Source organism: Dermacentor variabilis, chromosome 9 (genome assembly GCF_050947875.1).
Source record: "Dermacentor variabilis isolate Ectoservices chromosome 9, ASM5094787v1, whole genome shotgun sequence".
In the NCBI taxonomy this organism is placed as follows: domain Eukaryota; kingdom Metazoa; phylum Arthropoda; class Arachnida; order Ixodida; family Ixodidae; genus Dermacentor; species Dermacentor variabilis.
The window spans coordinates 106,697,256-106,711,181 of record NC_134576.1 but is presented as its reverse complement, the minus strand read 5'-3'; the positions used below and the strand labels follow the sequence as shown (position 1 = coordinate 106,711,181).

Here is a 13,926-nt window from a genome sequence, read left to right as displayed (position 1 = left end):
CTGGCAGTGGCACCATTTCTCTGACCAGTTTCCAGCAGCATTTGAACATTAATAATGTTATTGGCTCAATAAGTTCGTGGCAGTGTTTAAACCTTAACCTCCACAAAAAAACCAGATGTCGATAACGCTATTGGCCCTTCGATTCCAGCTCGTGCAACATATGCGACACGTTTACTGCTGGGCATCAGTACACCACTCGCAACCACATTGAAATGGCTTGGCTGTAAGGCTCCAGTTTTCGCGTCTGTAACACAGGCTGGCAAGCTTTATACAGAATCAAGGAAAAGGCAGTTTCAGTGTGCGAGTGTTTAAATTAGTCCCAACGGGCATTCCGTTGCAGAACTGCAGCCAGTGATGGTGCCCAGTAATGGAGGTGCTTCCCTTCTCTCGGCAAAACAAAGTGCTCTTGGAGGAGTGAATTGCCACACTAGTGAATGTAACGGAAATACTTAAAATAATAATGAAATCAAAGTTACAGCATGCAGCCTCCCTCAAGACTACACAATTCACAAGACCACCTTTGAGAAACAATTTACAGCAGTAAGTTTACACGTCAGTCCTATCACAAAGCATGCTACGTGTGGCTGGTGTAGCAGCAAATCTCTTAGTGTTGCAAAATGGTATCTTTAGATTATGTGTTTATTTTCTTTGGCAACGACACAAAATGTCTGACCAAAAATAAATGAAGTACTTCACAATCAAAAGCAATCAAGTCTCAGAAAGCTTAAGAAAATGAAAGAAAAAAAGAACTTGTTTCACTTTTGAAACTTAAACAAGCTGCACCAACGTAACTATGCAAATGCACAGCAGAAATAAGCCGTTCTTGCAAATTATGAAAGAAAACAGTCACTACTTAAGAAACAGTCCACATTTTCATAAGAACCTTTTACAGAATCGCGAACAGACCTACAAAATGAATAGTGTCCAGAGGGCTGAAGATCAAAGTGAGGAATGCACCCAGCTCATCTCGACACAAAAAAATATTTTTTTTTAAAATTCCCCACCCAGCAGCACTAGCAGTATAAGCGAGTGTGCCCCCCTTCTAGATGCAAAAGTTCATGAAAACGATAATGTAGCAAAGGAATATCGACAACATGCACAGCAGTTCCAAAAACACACTCAAACATTCGCACGTGTAGCTGTAAATGCTGCCCAATCACACTTTCGCCAACGCACGGCGGTGGGCGACTTTCACAGCCCATTCGCTTAAGCACCAGCGCACGCACTGTGTCGATTCTATTTCCTCTGAATCCAGATGTGCATTGTTAACTCTATTCTAGACACTCACACTTTCATCATAGTTATTACCATAAACAACCATCAAGCACACCATGACAATTGATACCAGGTAGCAACTTCGTATGAACCATCACGGAAATCCTTCACGAGAGCTCTTGCTTTTAATGTTTACTTGGGAATAAAGAGAACAGAAGGCCTTGCCCAACATTTTGTGAGAAAAGGTAGTTTGCCATGCATCCTTAAATTTAGCACCGAACTTGAATGTACTAGGGTCGCACCGTTCAATACCCTTCAGGATGAAACCTTCATGCTAGCATGTTGGCAACGTCTTTCAGACTATGCCACGCCAAGGTGTACACAAAAATGTTACACCCTTAAGAGTAAAAGTGATAGCCATGGGACAACTCAAATGCACCTCTTTTTACACCTTTAAGGGTGTAAAATCTCTCACTACCCCTGTACGCATGCCACAGAAAATAACAGTCACAAATGAATCCCGAGTGCAGTCAGCCCACCTCCCACAATAAAATCGACGCCAAACACCGTTCACAGAACTTTACACACGAAGAGTGCACCAGAATGGCCCATTTTTGTAGCCTTGACATCCCGAGTACCACCAATGCGCAGAACTCCAACTATCAAACAAACAGGTGTGCCCGACTAGTTGCGTCTTAATGCCAAGTAAACATCCAGGCACGACAACACACTCGTTCCCAGCGTCAACTTCGCGTCAAAACCACAGCTAAGACAAGTCTGGTAAACTAAGCTTTCATACCAAAGGCATCTATGATGTGTATACTATCTAGAAACGACACGTTGAGCAAACAACACATTTCATTAACAGGCACAGACACAACGCGAGAAATAACTGTGCTCCTACTATGGCCTGCAAGCGTTTCAGCATGCAGTGAAAACGCCAAGTGGTCAAGACGGTCCAAACCGGTAATTCCGGTTGCAGGTACACATCTAGGATTACTAATCACGGTATGCATTAATTAATGGAACTCTTTTCCAGGCTAGTTAATTCACGTATAGAGAAGACATAACAGCACGAACAAAGATGATCACATAGGAGAATCTAAGTTCTTACGTTCTTTTATGTGATCTTTCTTTACGCCATTATGTCTTCCTTACGTGCATTATTTGTCACGTCAATTCCACAACAACTGTTTAATTCCACCCCTCAAATAGGATGTGGTGCCCAACACAGAATGAATGCCGAAGAAAAACAAAACAAAATAGGCACTCAAAGTATAGCCACACAAGCCTAGGCCTACATTTCCAGACCTTACGTACAGCTCAGCCGGCTGCTCTCCCAATGCCTGTGACTGGCCTAAAACAAGCGCAGGGGTACAATTTTGCACCTTCCCTATCCAGCTCGAACCCTGTACGAGGTGTTACGAAGGCAAGATCCACTTTGTTCACCAAGAGGAACCAGTTTACAGTAACCACAGTGCGGAGATGGTTGACCGTGCCGCCACTGGGGTGGCAACAAGACGTAAAAGTCACACCCCGCTGACGTAGGAGCGTGGACCAGCAGAACCCCGGCGCACTTCATCTTATCTGGCCATGACGACACAGTCAAACCACTCGGCTGTGTCCGCTTAATTGTTGAGAGTCGAGGCAAACTTTCTGGTCGCAGCACAGACACAAGGTAAAAAGAAAATAAAAGAAAGAGAAAACAAGGAGATGACAATGAAAATGTTAAGTTTTCTCAACACACAATCACGACAGATATGGTATGCACCACAGGAGGAAAAGGCTCCCAGGTGCCACATTCGTACACGCACACACACAGGCACGCACACACATAGGCATGGTGTTGGGAGAAAGAAAAAGAACTACGGCAGCATATTTTAATATTGTCCATCTGCATCATACCGGAGAGAAAAAGAAGATTCTCAACGGCCAGGGCAGTGTACTAAAAAGGCATCAGTTCAGAAGAAGAAATGATGTGGTCTTGAACTGCAAGAATGTCTTGTCACGCATCTTGCTGCATTTGTCTGCTTGATCGGCGCAGGTGGACCCGTTGGTTTGGCAGTGCTGCAGTGGTAGTGCGTTGCCCACAGCTTCGTCGCGACAGGCTGGCGCTACGGCAGTCCCTTCCCTCTCTCTCGCACCAGTTAGCATTAAATACGACGCGGCAGTGAGATTGCTTGAGCCGCTGCTATGTTCGTGTTTGGCAGCTTAACAGGTTCTTGAAGGAATCCAGCTGTTGGGCCATCTCCTGCAAGCAGGTGGACCAAGGCAATCAGATTCAATTCCAAGAATTTATTTTCAATTTTAACAGGTCAGCAAACTATTAAAAAAAAAAAAGACAAGCATTCACAAGCTAGAAGCTACCATGAATTTCAAGTGCAAGACGCTTTGAATGGGACAATTTAAAAACTAAGTTATTGCCCAAAATTTATCTCAAGTTGATCGCTAACAATTTGCTTTAATTTTTTTCATTATTATTTATTCTCCCCCCCCCCCTTACATCCAGTGGCTAACCTGTAGGCACCCCATGCTTCATAGGAATCGGTTCAGTAAGCAAAAATAGGCGTTTGCAAGAAATGCCGATAACATTTAGAAACAATTTGCAAGTAGACCCCACAACGAAGCTGGAGATTTTTTCATCTGGAAATGCTTCACTCAACGTGAATTTGCAGCACTCCAAAACTGCCAACTAGAACCAGAACCGGTTTCTGCGCACATTACACATTAACCCAAACTTGCTTTCACTGCACAAAGTTTTTCTCAAAGTACTTGTTAGCATCTCAGTGCTCATTGCACCCCAATGCACTGCACCACCAGACACCGAAAGCTGCCACCGCACTGTGGCGCCATCTATGGGACTATCCCATCGCACAGTGGCAAGGCTAGTGGATCTACTCAACAAGTAGTGGCAAGCACCCACAAAGTGGAGGCAAGCCACTACTTGTTGCCATCTATGGGACTATCCCATCGCACAGTGGCAAGGCTAGTGGATCTACTCAACAAGTAGTGGCAAGCACCCACAAAGTGGAGGCAAAGAAAGCTTTGTTTTAAAATCTAAAGGCGAGCTAGAACAATAGACAGATCTAGAACATCAAGTAGGCCAGTGCTGAATTTGCAGTTAATAGGCTTGCAGCAGACGACAAACAGTGTGCAAGCATCCACTGCCGACAAAACAGCTTTGCAAACAACAAGCCCCAGCTCGTGCAGCCAATGGTAATGGTGGCATGTGCTCTCTCATGCTGCATTTAAAACACCGTGCAAATTTGCGCTCTGCACAGATGTGATATGTGTTCCAAGTAGCAGTTCTTGCAAAGCATAATTTAGAATTGCACTCACCACCCTTTGTGACATAACTGTGAATTTCACTGCCAGAAAAAGCAGAAGTGCTGGCTAAGTGCAAACATGGGGTTCCCTTCCATAATGGCACACAATGTACCAGTTGAACTCATGTACCATATTTTTTTGCATATAATCTGTTACCACATATAACCCTACATTCCCAATTACAACGGTGCGGGAAAAAATATATATATACATATATATATCCATGCGTATAATATGTGGAAATAACTGCATACAACAACGCTCAAATCATTGCAAAAACAGTCGCCACTTGCAGATAAACGACTCGTCCATGTCATATCTTCAGCCAGCAGCTCAGTTCCCCCATTCTTCGATGATGCTGACGAAACTGGATCCACACACCAGACGATATCGTGGACAAATCAGTCACACAATATGTAATGTGATTCGGATCATTTCACCGCTAGCACTCCCAAGACAGTGGATGACAGCGCTGACTGAGAAGCTCTCGCACTGGCAACGGCGACGGAGTAAACACAACCGAGCCGTAAATCACAATGGAGATTTGGCTCAACGCCGTATCACAAAGTGCTTTGCACGGACGGAGGGAGTGCCGTGGTAACAGGCAACATACGAGTTTGTCAGCGCCGCGTGCGCTGTTCTTTAACTACTAAACACAAAGTGGCGACCTCTAAAGAGGAGAATGGGCAATCATGAAAGAGGGGACAAGGGAGCTTCTACATGCAAGGGTTGGAAGAGGGTCGGGTTCCCTAGGGAAGGACGAAACTTTGCACAGCGGAGAACTTTGCCTTGAAGCCACACTTTAAGGCGAAATGCGCGTATAGCCCGCACCCCCATTTTACTGCTAAATTTTTTTGAATCTTGGTCCGGGTCATACGCGCAAAAATACGGTGATGCACATCAAATGCACTTTTGAGCCCGAACGGGATTGAATATCTCGACCGTGATTGGGATCTTTCGCGCAAGCTGCAGAGGGGAGCCCGCCATGGTCGAGAAATTTGGGCCCAATCCGTCTCGACTGTGATCTAAAGTGCCCGTGTGATAACCTTATAACGGAATAAGCAGGTTGAAAGGGAGTAAAAGGGGTTTGCGCCACCTACCAGGAGCATGACATTACGGTCCCAGGAGCGTCGGTGACGGCGCACAACGTTGAGCAATGCGCAGTACAGTCTTTCAAGTTGCTCCACGGTCGCACCTTCTGTCTGGTTCACGGTCCTGTCCTCGAGCTCCTCCAGCCAGCCCCGGTTCAACTGCAGCACCTGTGCCATTGTGGTGGGCTCTGCCGGGCCAGCACCATTTAGACGAGAAGAGCACATTGAGGAAGTTTCAGAGCGGGCTTCAATATATTGCGCCGATGAACACCCTGACAAAAGTACACACAGTTGGAATCGATTTGAGCCCTAACTGCATGGCTGCCAAGTTTTATTTCTGACTGCTACACAGCCCTGCTCTATTTCTTTTTCCATGTGTTAGTTCGGTGGACATATCATGCTACATAGAAGCTGGTTTTCTTGTCGCTGTTTTTTTTTCCAATTTAAGTATTTGTGAACAGTTCGTAAATTCCATCATTTGTCACAGTCCCGACAGACAGGCCACACAGGTCATGGTGACGACTACCCTTCCAATACTCAATCTTGGTGTTTTTCTTTGCGTGCCTTTTACTTTTTTCTTTCAAGTCACAATTCCTGTGCGTGATGACCCATCGGTGAGTCAGCGGTAAGTTGTGCCCCATGTAAACTTCCTTGCATCGAGATGGTGCCATGAACTGTGAAACCACAAGCAACGAGACATTTCTTCACCGTCGATTCTAAGCAATGATGTCGCTTACGCACTGTAGAAAAGACCTGCACATAGGGAATAACTGCAGTGACCCACGTCCAGCGAACATGTCCAATTTTCAAGGGTAAAAAAAAATTAAGTTTTCAGGAGCGAACAGCAAAAGTAATTTGGTATTCTGGAGTAGAACATTGGCTCTGTCATCAATCATGCTGGAATTCCTGTGAAATACCACTGCCTGAGGGGACACTTTCAAAGTGCTTGCTTCTGCTATTAAAATTACACTACTTTGTTGCAGGTTTCGATACAGTAGATGGAAATTAGGTGAGCAAATGCAATCTGTTCGAAGAGCAATCTGTTCCAGATAAATGCTGTTGTTGCTATTAAGCCTCACTGAGGTAATCTCACCTTCAACGGAGGATGCATCCTCTGTCACATCGTCTGCTTCACTTTCTTCTACTCGTGCCACCTATGATAAACAAAACAAAAATGAACAAATGACTGACAGCACTGCCCAGTTGCTAGTAAAGACAAAGCATTGCTAACAAGCAAGTCACTCAGAAGGTGCAACATAATGACAAGACAAAAAATCAGTCCTCTGTAAATAACAGCACAGTAGTAGTCACAAATGCAGAAAACCTTAGCGGGCTCTTGTATATATATTTAGTGTATACGGAATTTTTTTTGTTTATTTTACATACATATTTTTTTAATCACTTATGAAAGTGTACAATTCGGCTGGTTCAGGCAAAGTGCCTGTAAAGGTGGACATTACTTGCTCAGCAAATTGCAATGCCTAGATAGCTAATTAAGAATAATTGCTGATTAAGATCTCTCTCATTTCTGTTTCCCAAAAGCCTCCCTCTAATATTTTAGGGTGATATTAACCACAGAGAAAATACTAAATGAACAGTGCAATTTTCTGTGCATGTCTGCCTCCTCGGATAATCCACTTAGAAAGGTCGAATTGTGCATTTCACAGAACATTTTTGAAAAGTGCTGTATTTTAAAAATAAACTTGCAGCTACCTGTTGATAACACTGCAGCGACTAATTTGTGTGAAGCTGGGCACCACACTGCTGATGTCGTTATCGTTTCAATGGGAAAGAGTGCCAATAACAGTGATCGACGTAAAAACCTTCTTTCCAGTAGAAAGACTTGAGTTCCACGAACTTTAACTCTTACAAACACGGCTGAACATTTCTGAGTGCCGATTTTACTGAGTCATGACGGCCACTTCTGCTAAAGAAGGACAAAACGCCAAGCCCATTGCCATGCTCAACAAATCGCGTGCTTCTATTAATGGCTTCTAAGCTCATCCCTCGACAAACGATGACCGTGAACAGCCTCGTGGTAGCAGCACCGTTGTGAAACTCACTCAGAAGTCGGGCAACAGACAGGCGCTGAAATGTTACCTGAGACAATCATTCCTGCCCAATCCCACAATTCGTCAAGTGCCACATAGGTGCACCAATATGGCATCGAGTGCCGAGTATGTGAAAGCATTCTGTTCACCTTTTCTTGTGGTGATCTGCTGGACTCCGCAGCGTCAGGACCAACTTTCTTTGACCCCGTGGGTGTGGCTGCCTGCCTGGTTTCCGTCGACGGAGACTTGTCCTTCGCCGCAATCTTGGCAGCTGGTTGTGGCGTGTTGCAGTTCTTTCCCGTTCCATCGGAAGACGACCGCCGTCGCTTAGCTGAAGTTCTAGGCGCAACTTTATCTGCACCAAATTCGAAGTTGTTATGCCACACCGTTGTATTGAGCCACAATGCCAAGACGATCTGCTCAGCCTATAAAGATTTGCAACGAAAGAAAAGCTACATGGCACATGGCAACTAATTTACAGCGCTCTGGCGTTTCACAGTGCCTGGCAACAAACTATTACTGGGGCAAACTAAAAATTCCTTAGTTTGGTTCAAGAAAAGGTTGCTGCTACAAATTGCATATTCATGCAGGTAATTCTCGAACATTCATGCAGGAAGACAGACCTTTCTTTTAAAAGAAAAATACCTTGGTGCCTACAAAAAGAAAAAGTTGGCAAATGGTGAAAATTTGGCCATAAAGCATCTCCCCTTTCAAGCAAAATGTTTGCAACGCTGCTTGCCGGAGTCTCTACTTTCAGCAGCTGTACATACTTCTGGCTTCCTTTGTTGCCTTTTTGGGCAAAAAAAGAGAACGCACGACAAAAAAGCTTCAGTTTGAAAACGGGCCGTACCTGTTGCTATCAGATGCTACGAGGGGCATTCATAAAGTTCGTATTACCGGCACCACAAATTTAGAAGTGAACAACAATGCACATCAAGATGAGTGCAAGTCTCTTTAGTTGCAGGAGAATATAAAAATTTTGATCTACATAGTATCGCGAAGCAATGCTACAGCATTGAAACAAAAATGGCAGCGTTCACCAAGAAACTTAACTGAAGCATGAGGAATGATCTGCTTTCTGTTTTTGAAGGGACACAAACGCCAAGGAGGTTCATGTCGAGCTGGTGGCTGTGTGCGGCGACAATGCCCTGGCTTATGACACAGTTGTGAATGTGGCACAGACACTGCAGTTTCAATGCGGTCAAACAACCCTGGACGATGAACAACCGAGTGGCCGACTACAACTCGATAGTGAACCACGATTTCATGTGCAAGTGGAAGCTCTAGCGCTTGCCGACTGGCAGACAACTGTTTGGATTAAGCTTAGGCTCAGATTAAACTATCATCCGAGTCTCGCAGCTTAAGTTCTGCTCGATTCGGCCATAACACGAACGTTAAACGTCCCCTTGAGTATACATTATGGAGATATGGCTGCAAGCAATTGACAAGGAATGCCAGTTCCAATTTTAGCCACAGTTTAGACCAAGAATATTAGTTCTGGTTAGCAGAATCAGATAAAGACATCATATGTAGTTGACCTGACCAGCCAACAGATCAGGTTCGGATGCCAAGCAAAAATTCAGGTGATCTGGGTGTGACCAGTTCCAGGGGCCCATTACTGGCATCATAATAATTATTGCTACTCATTTGCTGCCCCACAGTATAAAATTCTGAGGTAGCACAAAAGGGAAATGTGCGCATTCACTGAAAATTTCGCTGAGAAGATGAGATCGCTTTTGAATGCAGGTATTGCAACAGTATATGATGCACCGCACCAAGCAGAAAGCGAGAACATCATAAAACAATATGTAATGTAAAACTGTATTCCTAGCCCCTTTACATAAATAATGTAATGCTTGACAGCCACAAGTTTCCCATGCTTCAGAAGTATTTTTGTGAAACTTCAGCAGTTGGTATGATTTTGTTCACATGAACAAAAAATTGCAACACATTAGTGATTATACAGGATAAAAATAGCAAGGAACCCAGAAGCAGGGCCCTTCATCACAACAACCACCATCACACGTCCCTCTGTTATGGCCAGATTTTCATCCCTTGAAAGGGCTACATTTGCCATTCTATCCTTTAACAGTTATTTCATTCTGTTTGTAAATTACAAACAGAACAGACAGTGAGTGCAGCACTAACCGAAAAAGGCAACGTGCCGGGTGACAGAAGAAAGAGCTCAGTCTCCCCAAAAAAGCCTAACATATATACGTGGTTTGTCTCGGCTGGACCAGAAAGGAAAATCAATAAAAATAAATGTAAGGCCCACTCCACTCTGGCAAAGGGTGCCCAATGCAGTATGCAGTGTTATGCAGAAAGCCTCAATGTGATGCCAATGGCATTACTGAATACACTTACATAAATGCTGCCCTTTTTTTTTTTGCCCCCCCCCCCCCTCCCCCCGAACCCGCAATCATGACAAGGTGCGGCCCTTGGAGAAACGGTCCACCCCTGTTCACAATCCCTGAGATACCTTCGCACCAGAAACGGTGAATGCTATTGCTTTCACAATGGATTAATTTCTCCACGCATGCATGCACCTGGTGCCCACCTAGTCCTCAACACCTTCACTTCCGCGGCTACTCGGGCTCCGATTGGTGCAGCACACTTGTGGATACAGTTGTTCTCCGTGCCATCCAAGACGTTAGATGTGCTTCTGATTTAAAGCTTTTCACAACAACGCCCAACACATCGCATGCCACGCACTCAGAATCCAAGAGCAGACAAGCTTGCATACTTGTCAAATTTTGGGCTGCCAAGTTTGGAGTGCGGCCCTTACTAGAGTGGATGCGGTAATCAAAAACGTGCTTGCTGCATTCTTAGTGAGGAGCCCATCTGAACTAAAGGTGCATTGTTGCCGACTGCTGTGAACATGGCATTCTGGACAGCTTAAGCTATACGCCAGAGTGCAACTGCAGGCTTGAGAAATGCTTAATGGGCGTTAAGCCAATGGAATCAGAACGCCCCTCTGGTCTCAAGATGACCTATAGCCTTGTAACCACAAACGCTCCGAGTGCTAAGCTCTGGCATCTTAAGTTTCAGTGATACCATGAATTGACTTTCCTTTTTTGCATCCAGAGCTGAACTAAACAGGATGCAGATGCCGGTGTGACCGGCACTTTTGTTCAAGGGGTTGCAGATTCGCATAAAACGCATACTGCATTAGAAATACTCGAGCCTTGCTTTGAAGACACCCCACCATTGCCTCGAACACTAAGGCAAGGTCTCTGATTTCGTCTCAAAATGACCTCAGTAGTGGACCACCAGCCAATCGATAAATTAGATGCTGTCATTTTACTGGGCATGCAATTAAAACACATAGAACTTGGTGCAGTCGCAATCCCAAGCAAGCAGGCATAGAGCTCGAAGCAAGTGCCATTTTACCTGTGCACGGCCAATGACTCGTGATAGCAATTTTGCACTCGTAAATCCTTTTCCCCTCCCTGCCTTATTGTAGCATCTTTCTTTCCCGTCATCCTTGGCTTCTTTCGTGGCCCACACGATCTCATACAGCTCCTAACTTTTCAGCAAGCCTCTTTTGTCAAGAACTTTTCCCCTACTGAACCACCACCAGGGAAGGAAGCCCGAATCTACGCCGTTCCAGACACCGTGCAAGCACAGCCCAGCAAACATGAGAGAAATTGGGGGGCGAGGGTTCTGAGGGAGACCCCTACCGATCACAGCGGGCGTCTTTCTGCGGCCGGGCAGAGCAGCAGCGGCGTGCCGCGTCACGTGGCGACGGTAGCTGCCAAACCACAGCGACTTGCGACGGCGCACCACGGGGTATGCCCGCCGGTCGCCGCCAGACGTCTCCCCTCCTGGGCACCACCCGCACACTAGACGTGTCACAACACCGCCGCAGCTAAAAACCGCGCGCCGACGCCCTTGCCAGAGGGCGCGCTCGCCGCAGCGCAAACGCCTTGCAGACAAGCCACAGCGGCTAAGCATGGGTCCACAAAGTGGTCTGGCAAGAGCCACCGCACCAGAGTGGGCCAAACGAGCACAAGCAACCTCCCCTCAGGGTGTCTAGCAAATCCAGTTTTCCCGATAACATGACCCTTTCAGGTTGACTCGGACTACATTAGTCAAGCTTAAATTTAATGAGATATGTGACTAGCACTAGATGCATCTGCGTTCCTCGTACAATGCCGACCGCACTGTCTTGGCCATGTGGCAGAAATGCTCTTGACCACAGACGCCAACACATTCAGTGCTGGTCACATGAAATCTCGCTAAAGTGAACATGTCTCCGAAAGTGATTACCCAGGAATACCGCCAAAGCTCTCTTGCATCCACAACTTCAATCACACCCATGCGATAGTTACACAATGGCAGAGTCCGGTTCATGACGCTACAGCAAAACCTCATTAAACCGTACCTGCTTAAACAGTAGTTTCATTTTAAAATTAGTAGTCAAAGCCCCGACTTAGTGGCCATTGAACATAATGTGCTTTGTATCCGCACAAATTGTACCAGCTTATTGCGTACGTATCGGTTAACACGTAGAGTTTCCACTTTTCGTTGCGCAAATGCGGCGGTAGGTCGTCTCCATCGGGCGGCCTGGCATAACAACAAGCCTCAGATCAGAACAGCCTCCAAGCGCCTTGTGCGTTCGCGTATGAAGCCACATCAACATCAGCATCATTTCAGCACCATGCCACCGTGCCAGAGAGCATTGTGGCATCATGCAAACAAGGGCTTGCGTCATGCCGAATCTCAGATAAAAAAGACGCCGGGTGCTCAGGATAGAAGAAAAATTAGACATTGTTCGTGCTATCGAACATGACACAAAGAAGTCAGCGCTGGCACGCGACAGGGATCTGCTGTTGACTACGGTGTGTGGCATTTGGAATGCAAAGAAGTTGCTCGGCAGCGCTGCTGTGACCGCGAAGAGATGTCGGCTGTGTCGGCTACGAGGTTCGACTTTTCGTCATCGTAGCCTCTGTTGTTGCCGAAGTGTCGACTAGCGAAAGTGATGAGGACAACACGGAAAGTGACAGCAAGGGTGATTCAGGCCCGACAGTTGCAGAAGCTGAGCATTACGTCATCCTCGTGAATGCAATCTTCGCGACGAGAACAGCACCCCACAATGAAAATGGCGCACCGTGACTTCTGCAGTGCTACCGCCTGCCGTGCATGAAGAACATGCAACACCAATGAGGAATCTACCATGCGAGTGTTTGCCAAGAAGAGGAGGCTGGCTGAAAAGCTGAGTCGCAGCTTCAGTAAGTTTGAGGCCGCTGTCGTCACTGCTAGGCCGCCACAGCATCAAACGAAAATAACACTTTTGTCGCGCAAAGTGAATACTGCATGTCTTTTTGCCCTTTCATCGCACTCTCTCAGAGTTCCGTTTTTGACAAATAAGTGGGTGATCTCATGCTATTTCAGTTAAGCAGCACTACCGTTTAGTACATACTTTTTCCGAGCTCTGGCCAACTACGGTTTAACGAGGTTTCACTGTATTTACAAAGGCGTGATTGAAGATGGCACGAATGCTCCTTTATTAGTGCCTCTTGTAACACAGGCAAGACAGGCAGGCAAGTGAGGAATTTTGTTCGTTTGAATCGTGGATCCTGACACACACATGGATACATACCAGTGAAAAGGACTAGCCCATGGAATTATTTCTGCATCATTCGAACACAACCTTTCAACGCGGAACGATTTCCCACACAATCTGCATGCCTTCCAGCGTCTAATTAGCCCAATCTTCACATGACCTTTTGCACTTCCCGAAATATGCGCTGCTTTTTTTGTTGCTGCCGTTCCCTCTGCCTGCGTTGCGCTATAGTTTCGATCACTCTTACTGGCCTGGGTCTATTGACAGAGGTGGCTGCAGCCATCGCGGTGCCGTTCTGCAGATTACGGCATTTAGGTGCTGTTTGTGCAAACCCTTGTATTGGGCCAATGCGGGGACACGCGTAAGGCAGAAGCACTCGCAGAAACAACAAAATCTGTGAGCGTGCCCACCGGCGTGACCTATGCTCTGCGTTCGCTTGTGCGGCATTGAGCATGAGGGGCTCTGCGGCACATGTGACATATGGCGCAATGTGGGCCTCAAGAGTGAATATTTGATTCGTGAATCGAATTATTCGAGCATTCGGTATTCAATTCGTTTCAGTGATATCAGGGTATTCGCACACCCCTATTTTTTTTAGTATTGTGAAAGGTTGATTTACTAACTTAGCTAAAATAGTTTTATTTTTCTCTTTAGTTTAACTATGCACAACTTTTTA

The 13,926-nt window shown here is 45.8% G+C and overlaps 1 protein-coding gene across 4 annotated transcripts in view; it reads right to left on the bottom strand.

Annotated features, from left to right (window-relative positions):
* Positions 1 to 3,081: 3,081 nt before the first annotated feature.
* LOC142557226 (ATPase family AAA domain-containing protein 2-like) overlaps positions 3,082 to 13,926 on the bottom strand; it is a 64,476-nt gene continuing 53,631 nt past the window's right edge. For 2 of the 4 annotated variants that reach the window (XM_075668926.1, XM_075668929.1), the window contains 5 exons: positions 11,365 to 11,526; positions 7,834 to 8,039; positions 6,727 to 6,787; positions 5,643 to 5,821; positions 3,082 to 3,466 (listed from right to left, as the gene is read on the bottom strand). In XM_075668926.1, coding sequence (XP_075525041.1) covers positions 3,407 to 3,466; positions 5,643 to 5,821; positions 6,727 to 6,787; positions 7,834 to 8,039; positions 11,365 to 11,526 — 668 coding nt within the window. In that variant the 3' untranslated portion in view covers positions 3,082 to 3,406. The remainder of the gene's footprint in view (positions 3,467 to 5,642; positions 5,822 to 6,726; positions 6,788 to 7,833; positions 8,040 to 11,364; positions 11,527 to 13,926) is intronic. The other 2 variants (XM_075668927.1, XM_075668930.1) reach the window with 2 other exon arrangements.